Genomic DNA, 18076 nt, shown 5'->3' with positions numbered 1-18076 from the left:
GGCTTAACAGCTCGGAACAAACTCGCTTCACATTTGCGAAAGATCGACAGCTCATCTGAGTTCAGAGCAAAACTAAAGCCTCACCTTTTCAACTTAAACTTCAAGTCGTATCTAGAATAATTACCTTTTTTATTTCTCAGTAGTATTTCATTGCTCAGTCCATGGGGATTTTTCTCCTTGACTACCCACTTTAATGTAATAACCATTTATTACGCGTAAACTATTTTTGGAATATTTTATATCTTACCACTACACCACGGGCAGAAATCATAACAATCTATAATTTTAAACGTAAATATGTATGATAGTCGTAAATCTCTAGTTTAAGCCGTAGTCGTAAGTCGTATTAAAAAGGGAATTGTGTAAATATCCACTCTGTCATAAACATATGTATACTTTTAAGCCATTAGTTAAAAGTCTTAGTTGTAAATCACTCAACAATAATCCTAGTTATAAGCCACTAGTTATAAGTATCTAGCTATGAAACTTAGTTATAAGCCAAAAGAAATTATTAATAATTCTAAGTGATAGGAATAAATTAAATTGTTAAGCGCCCTTGAGGTGATTTTCTCATGAAAGCGGCGCTATACAAATAATCCAATAATAATAATAATTATTGGATTATTATATATATTATTTATATTAATTATGTTCTATATTAGGACCGTCCGAGTATACATTTAGGCACAATCAAGTTTTAAAAATAATTCACCAAAGTTTGGTAATTAAAAATAATTTGATTGACTGCCGTAATATAGTACCATATTATGAATACGAACCAAATTCATTTTTAGAAAACGAATTTTATAAAACTATACTAACAGACCGAACGATTAGTCAAAATAGACCCGATATAGTTTTATATGACAAAATTAAAAAAATAACTTATATCATTGATGTCGCTATTCCAAATTCCTGTAATATTCAAAAATAAGAAAATACACAGATTTAGGAAATGAAATAAAAAGAATTTGGCATTCGACTATAAAAATATCACCATTCGGTATTTCGGCTACTGGCATTATACCTAGCTCTCTCATTAAAAATTTAGACGTATTAGATCTATCAAAAAATGTATATATGTATAAAGATGCAAAAGTCGGTCATTTTGAATACATGTAGGATAACGAAAGATTTTTTAAATATTTATGTTGAGGGATCAGTAGGATTTATAGGCCCTGTTAGAAGTTCTACCGAGCCGAACCCTCTGATATGAAAATATCTGGAGTCGGTGAATTATTTTCCCATTTGATCTCTGGTGAGTTGACGTGTTGTTATTGTATTGTTTTGTATTTATTTTGCTTATATAATGCACTTGCATAATTTTGATTGACTAGATGATCATTTGTGGAAAAGTGAGTGGAAGGGTTTAGTTTTTCCTATGGGGAAGATTTAACCCGGACAAAAATAATTAGTATCAGGGGTGCCTGGGTTCATCGGGTAAGGTGTGTTGAGGATGCGATTGCCCATCAGCTGCGTGGCTTGTCAGATCAGGAGAGGCTGGTTTGGGGAGACCCTTTGACCTCTCCAACTGTTATCACTCATCGCATTGCGCCGCAGTGATGCATATATCCGCCACTCCTGGACACAATGATCAATAGATTCCCACCCAACCCTCATACATTTTACCTTATACAGGGTGTATCGGCACGTACCCGACAAACTTTAACCAGCTATTCCTTAGCATATTTGGAGTAAAAAATCTTATGTGCACTTTGCTGTCCGGTAACGTTTTTTTTTAATAATAAATTTATTATTCATATTTTCACCACATAGTTTGAAAACCCATCTGGCAATATTTTATTTGAATTCCGTTGAATAATGCACGTGTGTACCTATATTGGCGCACTTTTACAATCACAACGAAATGGCACGGCACCATTCGTCTCATTTTTAACTATTATTATTTAGTGTGTGCGAAAGAGCGAAGACGCTTTTCGACATACTTGCTTATAACAGCTGTTGAACACGAAAAGCAATGCCAATGACAGTGATGTAGTGTGGAAATTTTTAATTTTTTTGTTTTTAATTGAAAAAAAATGCTACCGGACAGCAAAGTACCCATAACATTTTTTACTCAAAATGTGCTAAGGAATAGCTGGTTAAAGTTTTTCGGGTACGTGCCGATACATCCTGTTAGTGGAAGAGATGCGAAAATATTATTATTGAAAATATTATTATTTTTAAGAACACGTGTTCCGACTTTTTCATAACATATTCGTGTTTTACTGATTGTTTGTTATGAAATTTGTCAATTCATTTGTTATAGGCGGCATCCAGCCCCATGTTTTAGCAGGAAAACTAATAATTTGACCAGATTTTTAATAAATTAACAATATTTCTTACCAGCAAGTTTTCTCCATGCAACGGAACTCTCGCCAGCCAGCCACAAAGACAATTTTGTTGTTATTTTACGTCGGTGGAGCAACAGAAAATGGTCTTCTCCAAAGATTTTAATCAATCATACATTTTATTTTATTGATACATGATTTAGGGAGTAGGTACATGTGGTTTTTTGTGATATTTCACCCTCCATGCTAGGGATGACCCTTTGTTATGGCGGGTGAATTTTACATTTTGAGGACATAGAATCTATACATTACTGTAATATAAAAATGAGAAATAAGAAAAATTATGTATAGCTAGTTTGGGTTGCAAGAAGAGGATGGAGAAGTTAGAGAATTATAAGAAGATTTGAGGAATTATTAGTAAATAGATCACACTAATTAATTATATACATACTATACCGCTAAGTTAGGGAATGAGGATATATTATGTTTTGTCTGAAAGGTGATTAAATTGATAGAGTGTAGAATGAATGAATGGGTATTGTAGTTGTAATGTATTCCGTGTGTAAGGATCCATTTCGTAATTTGTTTTTTAAAGGAATGGGGTTGACTCACGGTTTAATAATAGAATGTACCTAATACCCATACCATAAAGATGATGAACACTGCAAGGCACGAAAAGTCATACATTTTATACAATAAAACATACAAGTCCATGCAATTTGTGTTGCTAAAACAACCACTGCAGAGCCTCTGGCGCCAACTGAAGTCGACCTTCGACCTATGCGTCTGTTTGCGTCGCATTCCACCAGCAACATGTTTTTATAGCAGGATTAAGAAATCTTTATTGCATGCACACAATTCTAGAGAAATTAATCAATGCAAATTTTACGCAATGGTTCATACTACAATCTTTACATAATCTTTCAAAATCTGCCATTTTACAATAGATAAAAGTTACAATAAAATAAAGAGTGATTTTGATAGAAAATGGGATTTTGTTAATTAGTACACCATTCCTTCGGCAAACGTTGCAGAGGCTCTGGCTCTGCAGAGCCTCGGAAATTGTCCAAAAGTTGCAAAACCCTCAACTTGTATCATTGCGCCGCTGTTTATTGTGTCCATAATTCAGAAACCTATTACAGGGCACTACAATAGTATGTCTTAAATAATGGCAATTTTCTGATATAATTTGCAAAACGACCTTAGATCCTCTGGCTGCGGTTTCTCTTCATTTGCCCACAGTCTTCCGTCCTCCAACTTCTTCCACAGTCCATCCACCTATTCCTTTGGTGGTCTGCCACTGGGACGCTTCCAATGGAGCACCTATCTTCATTTTGGCGTCTAATCATCCTACAATGCAGTCTTACTATATGTCTAGCCCATCACAGTCTTTGGGATCTACATAATCTTAAAATGGTACCAAACACTTTTATTTTAATCCTGTATGATGGGTCCATTTTCTAATGCGGAACCAAAGATAATTATTATCATTGGATTATTTGTATAGCGTCGTTTTCGTGGAAAAATCTCCTCAAGGGCGATTAAAAACTTAATTTATGCATTTAATCCATTCCTATAACTTATTATTATATTCATGATAGTGGTTTTAAAGTTCGAAAATCGTTCATATTAGTAACAAGTAAGGGCAGGTTCACATTAGGTCGGACCGACACATTTTTTATCGGGTCCGATAAACTGTCGGCGACGACACATTTTGTCACGATTTTGATGATTGAAGATTATTGGCATAGCAACTAACTTTATAAGTATTGCGTGAACAACAGCGTGCAGACATCCGACCAACGACAAAAGTGTCGGTCCTACCTAGTGTGAACCTGCTCTAAGTTGGTACTACTGAGAAACTCGGACAACGGTTTTAGAATTTGCATAGGTAAGTCAGTTTGGAATGCGTTGGTCAAGCGCACAGTGGGGAGTCAAGGCGCAAAACAGATACTGTTGATGTTGATCTTGTTTCACGTGACATCGGACACCGGAGTCGAAAGATATCGTTGGGAAAACTTAGTACTTAGGTACTTGTGCAAATGGTGAGATAAAAATAATGTATTCGTCGCACAGATATACATTTCTCTCTCAAAATACATATCAAAACCTAAGATTAGAATTAGTTATGCAGATTGTACATAAAACTTATTGTTGTTTTTAATCGATCAAAATTAGTTATTAGCTATTTGAATTTCGATATTGTTTTCGTGAATGAATTAATGCAAATATTGGAAGCGCATATGCATTCTATCAATTTTTGGTAGCAAAAACACGCATTTCTCTGAAATTGGCTACTAACCGGCCCAAGAGTTGGCCAGAAAATTGAAAATATATATATTATAGTAAAAAAATATATTATTACCGGTTGATTTTTCTCTTTTCTTCTCATTGAACACATCTCTGATGTGTCCTTATTTTGAGCTACTGTGAATGTAAGTATAATATGCATACATTATTTCGCACTAAAAAGCATGCAGGGATATTGGAGGGTCTAGATTAGTTTTAAAAATAAATATAGCTTCTTTCCACAAAATAAAATATAGACCTGACCTGTGCGGATAGGAAGGTTAAACAATCAGTTTTCTCACATAGCCGTTCGGAAAGGGTGGATCTGGATTTTATTTTCGTGGGCTAAATGGTCATATTACAATGTGAGTTGCCTGCACACTGTCGGATTCATTTGTTGACAATTACAGAAAGGCAGACGGACAAGCCTCCTCAGCGCCAACATGTTTTTTTCGCTTTTATCTGACGGGCTAGTCTCTCAATTTGGATGTCTATGAATAAATCATAAACAGAAAACAAAAATATACTGTACAGACTTAAATAGTACCTACAGATCCGATAATCAACTACTATCAGGAATCGGAATCATTACATCACTAGTCAAAATTAAATTAAAGGGACATATAGTCACTTTGATTTTAACACATTGCGAAGTCTTTTATCCGTCACATAATCGGATACACGAGTAATCGTGCTCAGAACCTACTTACCTATGAGCAATTTAAACACTAGAGATTAATCTATTATAATTTGCATTGACCCAATGACTTATGACGCGGTGTTCGAGACCGGTTTGCAGAAGTATTATTCATTCAAGGATACTAGATACTAATACTTGCATTTATTGCATTGTTGTTGAAAATGGAAAATGATTTTGTTAATAACAATCCACGTGAGGCATATAAAGGCGTCAACGTATTTAAAAAGGGCTTCAAACCCAACACATCCCTGTGCAGAGATAGTAATGGAGACATAATAGGAGATAAGGAAAAGATTAAGACTAGGTGGAAAGAATACTTCCAACAGCTCTTGAATCCCAATAACAACCTGACAGTCGAACCAACTCACATTCCGGATGAGCTAAATAATGATGAAACGACTAGAGCGCCATCGGTGGCAAAAGTAAGGGCTGCCCTAAATAAATTGAAAAACAATAAAACACCGGGAGGAGACAATATCCCGGCAGAGCTCTATAAATATGGAAACGAACATCTGAAAAACTTGCTACACAATCTTATTGTAAAAATATGGACCGCCGAAAGAGTACCAGAAGAGTGGCAAACTAGTATAATATGCCCCATACATAAAAAGGGAGACAAATTGAAATGTGAAAATCACAGAGGAATATCGCTACTTTGTACAGCGTATAAAATCTTCACAACAATTTTGAAAGAAAGACTAGAACGTCATTCAGAGAACTTGCTGGGAGAGTATCAGGCAGGTTTTAGGAGGGGGAGATCCACCACTGATCAAATCTTTACTACTCGACAAATCCTGACAAAATGCTGGGAATTCGATATAGACATATATCAACTATTTGTTGACTTCAAACAGGCATATGACAGTATAGATAGGGAGAAAATATATGAAATACTCCTAAATTTTGATATACCGCCCAAAATAGTCAAGCTTGTAAAAGCAACGATGGTTGGTTCACGATGTCGAGTAAGGATAGAAGGTGAAACAACGGAGGATTTTAACGTCTCCCAGGGGCTGAAACAAGGTGATGGCTTAGCTCCCACTCTTTTCAATATTGTTCTGGAGCACGTCGTGAGGAAGACAATGATTGCTACCGACTCAAACATTTGCTACAAAAGCAATCAAATAGTTGGATATGCAGACGACCTTAACATTGTCGGAAGATCCTTACAGGCTGTAAGAGAGGTGTTTGACCCTTTGGAGACTGCAGTAAGAGAGGTGGGCTTGCAAATCAATGAGAACAAAACTAAAATCATGATGCAAACCAGAACCCCACACCGCAGAATAAAAGATAAAGTGAATTTTAAAAACTCCTATAACTTTGAAGTGGTCGAAGAGTTTGCCTACCTGGGCTCCATCATAACGCAGGACAACGAAGACCCAGTAGAAGTAAGAAAGCGCATCACAGCCGCTAACAACACTTATTTCGCGTTGCTGCCAGTGTTCAAATCCCGAAACGTCCATAGGAAAACCAAAATAACCCTGTATAAAACAATTATTAGAACGGTCTTGGCCTATGGATGTGAGGCGGGAACACTGACAGCAAAGTCTGCGGAACGGATGGACACCTTCGAAAGAAAGATACTTCGAAGAATCTTAGGAGCGGTGCGAGAGGGAGAGGCATGGAGAATCCGCCACAATAAGGAGCTATATGACATCTACCAAGCTCCCAGACTCTCTACTCATTTACGGCTCCATAGACTAAGATGGGCCGGACATGTGCACCGAATGCCAACCACACGTGTACCAAAGAAGGTTTTAACAGGACACCCGGGAGGCAAACGAAAGGCGGGCAGACCTAGGCTGAGATGGGAGGACGATGTCAGGAAAGATGCCAGAGGACTACTCCATGTTGCAGATTGGAAGACGACGGCCGAGGACAGAGGGCGGTGGAGGCTCATGTTAAAGGAGGCCAAAGGCTCGAAATGGGCTGTAGCGCCATTGAAGAAGAAGAATGCTTGCATTATTGCTAGATAACTAATAGTTACTTGAATTGTTTAGGTAATCTTTAATAATTATAAACTAATTTTATTATTTCATAACATAAAATAATAAAACCTACACGTAACACACAAAACCAATATAAAACAAACATCACTCACAAACACACAACATATAATATAAATATACCGATATTAACTTTATTTCTTTTTATTTAATTTTATTTTACTTTAATTTTAAATCTATATTTTTATTTTAAATTTATCTTAATTATATATTTTTTTTCTTCACCAACATTATATATATATTTATTTTCTTTAAATGGAGGTCTCAGCACGGGGAAGTCACCCAGTGAAACCAACATTACTAAATTGTACTAAAAAATGTAAAATATTGTACCAAAATAAATAAATAAATGTTTATCCATCAATGCTCCTTACCACAGTCGTTAAGTATAATATGCACCATAGACATCCCATTTGATAGACTCGCCCTAACATAAGATCTGGGTATCATTTTGAAGAGGTGGAGGCAAACCACGTGATCATATTTTTGGCACCAAGAGGGTTCAAGAATGCTTTGAATAAACTACGATATTAGTTGTAACGTCGACCGCCGAAGAGGACGCATTGAAATAACCGGACCCTGCGCAGAAAAGAAAAGTTCGCTAAGTAAGGCAAAGGTTAGCGGTGTAGGTGTATTTTCTGCGCAGGGTCTGAATGTTCATTTTTAACCGAACCTTCTACAAATCGGATTGCGTAGCGACACAAACATTAGTGTGGTGAGTAAATTATTAACAAACAAGTAACACATTTGTAAATGTTTCTAACTAAACAGTGAGAAAAAATCGATTTTTAAAACAAGCCCGAAGTTTTTTACGTAGCCAGCACCGTGCGCGCCAATATAAAAAAACGACTTCTAGTAATTCGTAACCAGATGTTATTTTTTAGCACTAAATAGTCAATGATTTTACAATACGAGTTGCCTTCATACTATCAGATTAATTTATTGATAAATCAGAAAGGGATACGGTCACGAAACCTTCCCGCTCCTCGCAACTTGGTTTGTTCCCCATTCTCTGATGGGCTGATATATAAATTTGGATGCCTATAATTTGCACACACTTGGCAGTGCCTATGGATATAAAAAAAACATGCATTCCCGAGCTCATATATGATGTAAAAAACGTGCATTTAATTTCGGTTTCACATGCCAATTTCAATAAAATAAAAATTGTATCATTGGCTAGGACTTAAGACCAGAGAACTAACCTCCCGCCTCGCACACACCTCAACAGTGCGGGAAAGGGACTGCGCGTAACACGTGGTACAATTGGGCCGGTCTAATATTTAACTCACTAAGTTGCGGAAATCATCGTGTTATTCATAAAGGGCGTGCAATTGGTTCATCGGATACTAAGAATGAAGATATAAATAAAATTCTTGGAAAAGCATTCCATAGAACGATGATTAGTATCCAATGGAGGTACAGGGGGGTCGAGAATGAATTTTTGGCAGGCAATAATGTATAAGTGGCATATAATTATTTTTCACTAGCTGTACCCCCCCCCCCTACGCATTGCTGTGGCTCAATCTGTTTGTGCAGATAGAAAAACAATTTCAAATTTTTTTAATTTCAATTAAAAATAGGCATTTGTTACTTAATCACCCAATACAAAAGTAATCAAAATTTATAAATTTGAAATATGCTTAGCATGATAGAAATATAATTAATACACACTACCAATATACGTAAACACATCATTATATATACAACCGTACCTCATAATATTTGACGATTTTTAAAATATTTTTTTCATAACCGCCTTTATTATTATTATTTTATTTTACTTCACCTCAGTTTTATTTTATTAGTTCATACTATTTTTTTTTTATTATTATCTAATTGTAATTTTAAAAAACGTATCTCAAAACTTGTGTAATTGTTAAGTGTAATGTTAAACCGACAAAAAGATGTCCCACAAATGATAACTACTTTAAAAATATATATTTGTTTGAAAATAAACCATTATATATATCTACAGCCCAAGAGTAATTCAGGAAACCCATGTACAGAGAATTTACTAAATGTGTATTAAGTAATTGATATATGTAGTTATTATCGATTGCAAAGACCGTGAAGAAGTTGAATAGACAATACAAACAAGTAAACGTTAGAAATTCCACAACATCACACTAATGTAAGTAGGTACACACTCATTGTAAAGGATTAATTGACTGCAGAATTATTTATTTATTATTACACGCCCTAATGGGCTTTTACACACTACAAAGTTTAATAGTAGAGTATCACAGTTATTATAAATTCTACAAAATTAAAACAATAAAGGAAACATAATACAACGAAAAAAGAAAAAATATTAAATGTTACAACAAAAGGATATAATAAAATAATATACATTAGTAAAAAGGATAAGAAGTCTCACATAAATAGATGTTCAAAATAAAAATAAAAAAATATATATATTGCGGAAATTATAGATGTCTATTTGTGTCTCGATATATAAAAGAATTGAAATAAACAATATTATGCTTTTGACTGTGTAAAATATAAACATGTATATTAATTATAACATCATTGTTGCAGAGCGAATGTTTACAGAACAACGTAAATCGTTATTGTCAAAGATAATATATTATATATATCTCGAATAATTATAAAAAACATTAAATAATGTAACAACTTCTTAGGGCGGGTTGTTTCACGGAATTTGAACAATTCATTAAATTTCAACGTTCATTTTTAAATTCTTTGAGAGACCTATTCCAGTTCCGTTATTATATAATTATGGGCCAGTAGCTTCACAGAATTGATATTATGGAATAATTTTTACAGAACATGAAAATTAATTTTAAAATTTGATGAAACGATCAAATTCTGTTCAATTTGGGAGGCGGGTTTGTGTACCGCCGCCCCGGGAAACATTTATTGGATGACCAACACCTCTGCCGTAGGTCACCCTAAGTGGTTCGCTACGTTTGGTGATTTAGTAGGGGTGCCCGGGTTCATCGGGTGAGGTGTGTTCAGGATGCGCCTGCCGTCCAACTGCGTGGCGTGCCAGATCAGGAGAGGCTGGTTTGGGGAGAGCCTTTGACCTCTTCAACTGGTCTCTAGACCCATCGCCTTGCGCCGTAGTGGGAGGGATATATTCATATGTCTGTCACTCTTGGACATACTGATCCCTAGTTTCTACGAATGCTTTATTCATTCCCCGCTTTATTCATTCCCCGGCGGGATTGATGAGGTTCACATGGCGACGCCTGGGGCCCTGGAATGGCTCGCAGACTTAGATGTACCCCTCTGACACATCCCCCCACCATACGAAAGAAGAAGAGAAAAGGCTGCCCACCCTTATTCATACAAAACTTAAATATGGATTTTACGCCAAAATACTTAACCAAACTAAAACATATTTTTATAATCAATTGTATAGCAAATATCTAGTACGGATATGTGCTATTTTTTTATTTTATTTTAAATTATTAAAAATAGGCCATAGAAGAATTAAAATTTTCATGACTTTAGACGCAATTTTTTGTGATTTAATAAGTATTTTTTTAAGAAAGTACCTTACCTTCTATGTTAATATAATTAAATACAAAATAAAACATCACACAAGTGGCATTTTTCGGGTCAAAATTTTAAACTTACGTTCGATTAATTTCTGTTACTATGTAAATCGGTCATTTGTAAGTTAAAATTAATTAAGCCTATCAAAATGATTTTGACGTAATAATTACGTTATTATTTGTCAAAAAACTAATAAACAAAATACGCAGATAAAGTACTCCCGTTCAAGATAAAAAAAACCGATCGTTTTATTACATTATTGACCATTTGACATACAGGCTAGAATAACATTGGTCCATTATTATCCCACACTACCATCTCTGTCAAGCTGGCATGTGATCTCACTAGAGGTGGGCGGTACAGTTTATATTTAAAAAACGGTCACAAGAAACTATTTAAAAAATAACGTAATAAATTGAAAAAAAAACGGTTGCGGCGAAAGCGTGTTGTAAGAACACTTTACGACGCGACGCATAGAAGTTTAGTAAAGAAGTGTTGTGGGAGCTGATTTAAACTTTTCGCCCGGAATCCTGAAACGAATTGAACTCTTTTGGAATTATTTCGCGTGGGTTTATTGCGGGCGTTTTTTTTAAACCTTCATCCCAAAATCCGCAAAATGAATTAAACGGTTACGAAAAAACGATTTCACGTTATTTTACAACACCTCCAGACCTAACCACACATCTTTATGAATCAGTTCATGACCGAATATAAAATTTTGAATGATATAATTGATAAACTTTTGATAGGGAAATCCCAGATGAGTTGGCTTGCACATGTGCTCCAGACCAGATGACGTCAGTCAATATAAGTTGGTCGCACACAAATGCAGAAAGTCGATGAGGGGAGACAGGGACAGCAATGGACTGGGGCCATAGAAGTGCAGCACAGTTTGGAGCACAGATGTCAGAGGTGAATGGTGTCATTAATGTTCTACCGGTATTTCTACGGAAGATTGATCCCTTCAGCACCGGCAAACAATCGGGAAATACGCAAAACGCGCGCTCAACAATAATTTGTACGTAAGGTTAGCCGAGAACCGAAGCCGAGAAGTTAGCTGAGAACGGGTCGTTTCTACGACTGTATCATCAGTGTTTCCTACCTCCAGCAACATGGGCCGCTTCGTTTTCATTATCTTTATCTCTACCCACACACTTTCTTCGCTTTTTATTGTTATTGTACCGTTCTTATCCCAGGCGAAATTACCGATATTGTATGGGCTTACGTAATAGGTACTATAAAAATGTATAATTTAATATACCTTATCACTTGTAATGTGATGTACTGTGTTTGTATACAAATTACATTCTTTTTCCATAAAATGGAAAATTAAGTTTTTTGGATATTTATTTTGTTCTTATTCAAAAAGTAAAAACCTTCTGTTGGCTTTGTATTATACGGTAAATCATGTAAAATATGTATCATGTAAAAGCCCATCAGGGCGTTTAAATTAATAGAAAAGACCCTCCACACACAATCCCATTTTTTTTAAGTTTTGTAAAATTGAAACCCCTAAAGGTGCCTTGACGATGCAACGTTTTTCCGGGCTATGTAAATGAAGATATTTTAATTTTATTTGATACATTAACCTTTTCACATTTTTTGATAATGTGGGTCTCATTGGTCTGTGTAAATTGTCCATTTTAAGTTAGGTACAAAATTTTGTTTTATTTGTAATTTCTCACCTCCAGATAAGTATATACTTTATGAGGTGTGTGGGATCGCACCAACCACCCACTTTCCTTATTGAGATTATAAGCAAACAACACTATCACCGAATTTCATCAAAACCTCCTAGATCACAAGGCCGGTACACTGAATCAAATCAGCCTCCTAACTTGTATAGGAACCTTAAAAAAATGTTTTGTTTTTTTAAATGAACTAAAACACTTAAAGATGTTTTTGATAAAGAAGAATAAATAAAAAAAATAAAACGTAATTTTATGTAAAATCCCATACAAGTTAGGAGGTTGTTTTGAATGAATGTCCCGGCCTTGTGATCTAGGAGGTTTTGATTTCATTGGCTTTATTCCCAAAAGAGAACTTGCCATTAATCAGGCAAGCATAATCTTATGTTCACAATGCACAACTGCAAACCGCAATGTGTAAGATAAAACATTATAAAATAAAGTTTGATAATGGAATGTACTCGTACATAGGTACAAATATGTATAAAGATTAATTCATCGTAGAAACATTATAACATCGGGATGGATTTAAAACCCTAACACTTCGGGGTGCGGGTACGGCAAGGGAGAAAAGTTAAATATCAATTCGTTTACATTGATTTAAATTTTCATTTATCCTAGCAAAAAATACCTTCAAATTGTGTTTCTTTTCCGAATATGTCTCTCAGTAACGTGAGATGGTGATATTTGGAGTTTTATCCGATATCGTTTTATAATATTATTAGTAAATACAAAACATGGGTCTGAAAAGATGTTAGAAAATTAAATATCGGCCACCTACCTACGTAAGTACACAAAACGTACAATGCGAATGGTTGACGCATGTAAACGAGAATTTTTATTAAATATTTAGACAGATTTTGGAGATTATTGAATATTCATCTGTTTTTTCAATTTAAAAGCGTGCGGCCTTGACATTTTGTTTCGTTGGTCCCGTGCTCTTGGGAAAACATGTTAACATTATATCAGGTACCATCACCCTCGTCTTGAATACATATTCTCAAAATGTGTTTAAAAGCTTGCTTGGGCCGGGGAGATTGTCGCTACGCCTCTGATATAATATATATTTGTTTTTTTTTGAAGAAGAAAGACAAACATTACCGAGTTATGAATAACCTGACAATATTTGAAAATCTCCTACTACCATGACTTTGCCAGCCGAGGGATTAAACTCACGATGCCTGGGTACACTGATAAGTATTATTGGTGATTGTAACACCCACCGTTGCGGGCACGCATGCGGAGTGAATAACGCACATGCAATGTCCAAGAAAATGAAAGGACAGCCAACCATTATCTAATTAAGGCGATGCACTACATCGTGTAATATTTTAAATTGAGCCGCTATCAATAAAAACCCTTACATAGATGGCGATAAGGTTTAAATTCCCGCTTAACACCATCCGTCTGTTTTGATTTATGCAAGAAAAAAACATGGCCAAAAAGTGCCTTTTATTTTATTTTGTGGATGTTCAGGCATATGTTAATTTTTTTTCGATCATTTTATAAATAACTTAATTTGCCACATTATACAATAAAATCATAACCGAAAATGGGTTCGTAAGTAGGTGATTTTGAACTTTAGAGCAGTTTTCATAGGCCTTATACATTATTTTTTTCTGGGCTTATAAAAAGACTTATCTAAAAAAATACTCGATTATTTCAAAGCCCAAGATGTATTCTAATCGCAGTATTTAATTAAAGCATCTGAAACATTTCTAGGCGACAAATTTTTCAAACCAAAAACACATGATTTTGCATTACTACGTATGGCATCGCCTTAATTGTAATTTATATTCTTGCTGCAAAAAACACACACTCACAACACGTAGATGAAAATACAGTAAGCAGAATTCAGACAACAGAGAATAATATTATCAGTATCGTACAAAGTTACGTAATATCATTTTGGTGAACAAGACCCTAAAAGTGATTGAGCACTTGGTGGAATATTAATTGGCATTGAGAACCCGTAAACATGGCATGTTTTAAAAAATAGGAAAAAATTATAGGTATTAATTATATTATGTACTAACTGTACCCCGACAAACGTTGCTGTGGCTCAGTCTGTGTGTGCAGATAGAGAAACAATAGCGCGCGTTTCTTTTTATAATATAGGTGACATTTATATAATATAGGCATAGACATATGAATATTAGTAGACCTGCAAGCGTATTATCCCCACTCCCCATACCGGTTCCATTGGAGCCGGCTGGGCTCGCGTATGGCCTCAAGTGAAATTTGAAAACGTGACGTCATCATTCTTGTGCGAACTATGGTCGAGGCATCATCGGTTCATTTTACGAAATAACACGGCAAAATGTTGACTTGTGATATGAAAACTTGTAAAAATAGATGTGAAAAAGAGAATAAACCCAATTGTCGTATTACATTCCATAAGTAAGCATTATTTTACTCTATTTTAAGCTTATTCACACCGTATTATATGGATCAGTTTTAGAAACAAATACTATCACATCACAATGTAGCGATTCTCAAGTGTGCTCATCGTTGTTTACTGGGGTAAGTAAATTATGAAACATTTGTAAAAGTGTCTTAACTAAATACTCTGAAACTAACTACGACTCTGCAAACAGAAGAAATTTACTTTGCCGAATTTGGACTTCGCAAATTAGTTCATAACGTGGCGAGTAATTTGCGCTCCCATGTAAAAATGTCTATCCATTCAAAAGCAGATTTTACTTTTAAGAAGTAAATGGTGATATTATAATGCGAGATGCCTATTTACTGTCAGATTGATTTATTGACGAATCACAGTCAGCTTAACCCCCTTCGTTCTTCAACAGTTGATTTTACCCCTCGCCATTATCTTCTCGTCTATTAATTCCTATGTCTGTGAATATAGGTATATAAAAAACATGCGCGAGTTCAAAATTTGTGTCAAAATTTCGAAGTGATCGGTAAAGAACTTCGGAGATTTAGATTTTGAAGAGACAAATGATTAATCTGTGTATCTTCGTGGCTCGGTGTTAGGGTGCGTATAAACAGGACAAGATTTCCGCAAGCCGAGCCACGAATAACGGGAAAGGAACAAAGCACCCGCAAACGGCGTCCCATAATTCGCAGTTCGGCTCGCGAAAAGTTTGTCCTGTTTATACGTAACATTAGATTTCGGTTTACAATATTGATGGATGAGGGGCGATTTTATCGTTAAGCCACTGTTTAGAATAATCTTACGACGTTGTAAAAAGTTTACTTTTAAAATAATCTTTATACCTAGCATGATAAATTGATGTTAATTATAATCATTTGATAAAAATAAAATACTGATATAAGTTGGTGGTTAAGTGGCTTCCCCTAAACCCTAACCTAACCCCCCTCGGTTTAGAAGGAAATAAAATGAACCTAAAGAACAGACGAAAACAAACACATATTTCGAAACCGCGAAAAATAAAACACTTTAGCTTACATCATTTCGGTCTCTAAAATATTATTATAACTGGCCACAACGCCGCGGTTTGTCAGTCCGGTAAACGGCGAGATGAATCTTTGATGCGGTGAGTTCTGGGAAGCTGTGAATGGAGTTTACCTACCCTATTATGCAAAATATGAACTTAAAACCATACCATAATCACCAACATTCAGAACTCATTAAAAAACGCTATTATTTAAAAAAAAATAAAGTACCTACTTACTTACAACAGTAGTTGACAGAATCACGAATAAGAAAATATCTAGGTAGATACCTACTTTAGAAAAACAATCAATAATATTACTAAATCGGTCGCTTTATAATTTTTTGACAGTTTTTTTTATTCGTTCTGTTGCATATGTGCTTCTATGGAGTAAAATAATAACTGAAATAATGTATTGCAATTAATTAAAATGACAGTTGTAAATATCTGACAGGTCGAAAGAATGTGGCAACATTATTCATGATATAAATTATTGTGCAAATTTTACATTAGCACGATTTACTACACACGTAAATAGTTTTCGGTAGATTTTATTTTAGTATGTGTGCTTAAGTTATGCGAGATAAGATAAAAATAAGGATTTGTTTATAGAAAATATAAACGTGTGAATATAATTCAAACATACATGAGCAAATAAAGCGTAAACCACGGTTTGCCGATATTGTACAAATGAAAAGATGTACGTACATATTAAAAGAAACGCCCGACATGCCTATCTATTTTATTCATACCATATGTAAAAAAATATAAGATATAGCGGCAAATATTGGCAATATTCCTTAGTGTAAAATACACATGGAATGAGAATAATTTTCATTCCATGAATGATATTTCAGGAATATTGTACGCCGAGCAATCGCGAGCCGTATGATATTGGATTGAGAGTGTATTAGTGTACACACACAATTTTTACATCATAGGGACGATGTATAATTATGCTCCCGGTTAGTTATTGACAAAATTTATACATTTCGCGAGATTTACTGAAAAATTGGCAAAGAGGGAGGAAATATCGCGTTATTCCTACTATGCGGCCCTCCTACACAGTTTTAGCTAGCGCAAGGGTGAAGGGATGGCTGGATATAGTTTTTCTCCTTCAGTCTGGCGTGCGGAACACAGAGAGTTGGTGATAATGACACATACCTGAGATAAACTGTCGGTGATCTGCCGCTGGAGAGAATCCCTCTGCTTCTCCACACCCTTGAGCTTCACTTCGGTGTCTCCCAACCTCTCCTGAGTCTCCCGCAAGCTGTCCACTAACTTATCCCTTTCATCTAACATGGACACCATCAGCTGCTCCAAGTCCGCATTTTCGCCAGAGAATTGTGAGCTCCTCTGGCTTATGCTGTCCTCGGAGATCGTAGGCATCACGTCGCACATCATATTCCACATTTTAGATTTTCACTCAAATATTAAAAAAGTCGTTCTTTTCACAATTATTGGCGGCACCAAAGATTCACAATCGGCAATGATGTTTTAGGTTCCAGTACAAACATTATCTAAATCTAACACACGGTAACAACCAAAAATATTTTAAACGCTCCACAGACACGATAAAACATATATTTAAACGATTTGACGACATTATAGAAGAAAATCTAGGTTGACACACCTACAAATTCCTATCACACCAGTCCCATCACTACACTTCCCGACCCAACGGCCTGTCAGCCATCTTGGATCTTGACGTCAGGCGAGGCCATCTACAACTATAGTTCGATATTCCGCATGTTGGCGGCGCTGACCGTCTGAAGATTGCGGAACTTGGATAACTCAGCCAGAGATGTCGCTAAAATCTAACTTATTATTTTGTTGAGAAAATAATATTATTACTATTTTTTATAAAAACATGATACCTTAAAATAATAAAAATATAATACTGCATTTAATTTATTGGGTATTTTAAAAGCTTTCTAAAAAATTATATATTTTTTGATATTGCTTGACGCTGCTGGGAAAATGCTGGATCAATAAAAAATATGTCTACTGGTTATAATTACTATTAGAAATATTACATTACATTATATATAATGTAATATATTTTACATTGCCTTTCCTTTTCTTAATGTGTGAGAATTAGTTTACTTTTATCTAAGTATTGACGAAACTATAACAATTTGTAACTTGCAACTACATACTT

The 18076-nt window shown here is 35.2% G+C and overlaps 1 protein-coding gene across 7 annotated transcripts in view; it reads right to left on the bottom strand.

Annotated features, from left to right (window-relative positions):
- Liprin-alpha (PTPRF interacting protein alpha) overlaps positions 1-17603 on the bottom strand; it is a 466267-nt gene extending 448664 nt beyond the window's left edge. For all 7 annotated transcript variants that reach the window (XM_089637313.1, XM_089637316.1, XM_089637314.1 and 4 more), the window contains exon 1: positions 17080-17603. In XM_089637313.1, the coding sequence (XP_089493439.1) occupies positions 17080-17328 (249 nt within the window). In that variant the 5' untranslated portion in view covers positions 17329-17603. The remainder of the gene's footprint in view (positions 1-17079) is intronic.
- Positions 17604-18076: the final 473 nt, after the last annotated feature.

This window comes from Hesperophylax consimilis, chromosome 11 (assembly GCF_061612785.1).
Source record: "Hesperophylax consimilis isolate HC1 chromosome 11, BYU_Hcon_1.0, whole genome shotgun sequence".
In the NCBI taxonomy this organism is placed as follows: Eukaryota; Metazoa; Arthropoda; class Insecta; order Trichoptera; family Limnephilidae; genus Hesperophylax; species Hesperophylax consimilis.
Note: the sequence above shows the minus strand (reverse complement) of the source record. Positions and strands in the feature narration are given on the sequence as shown.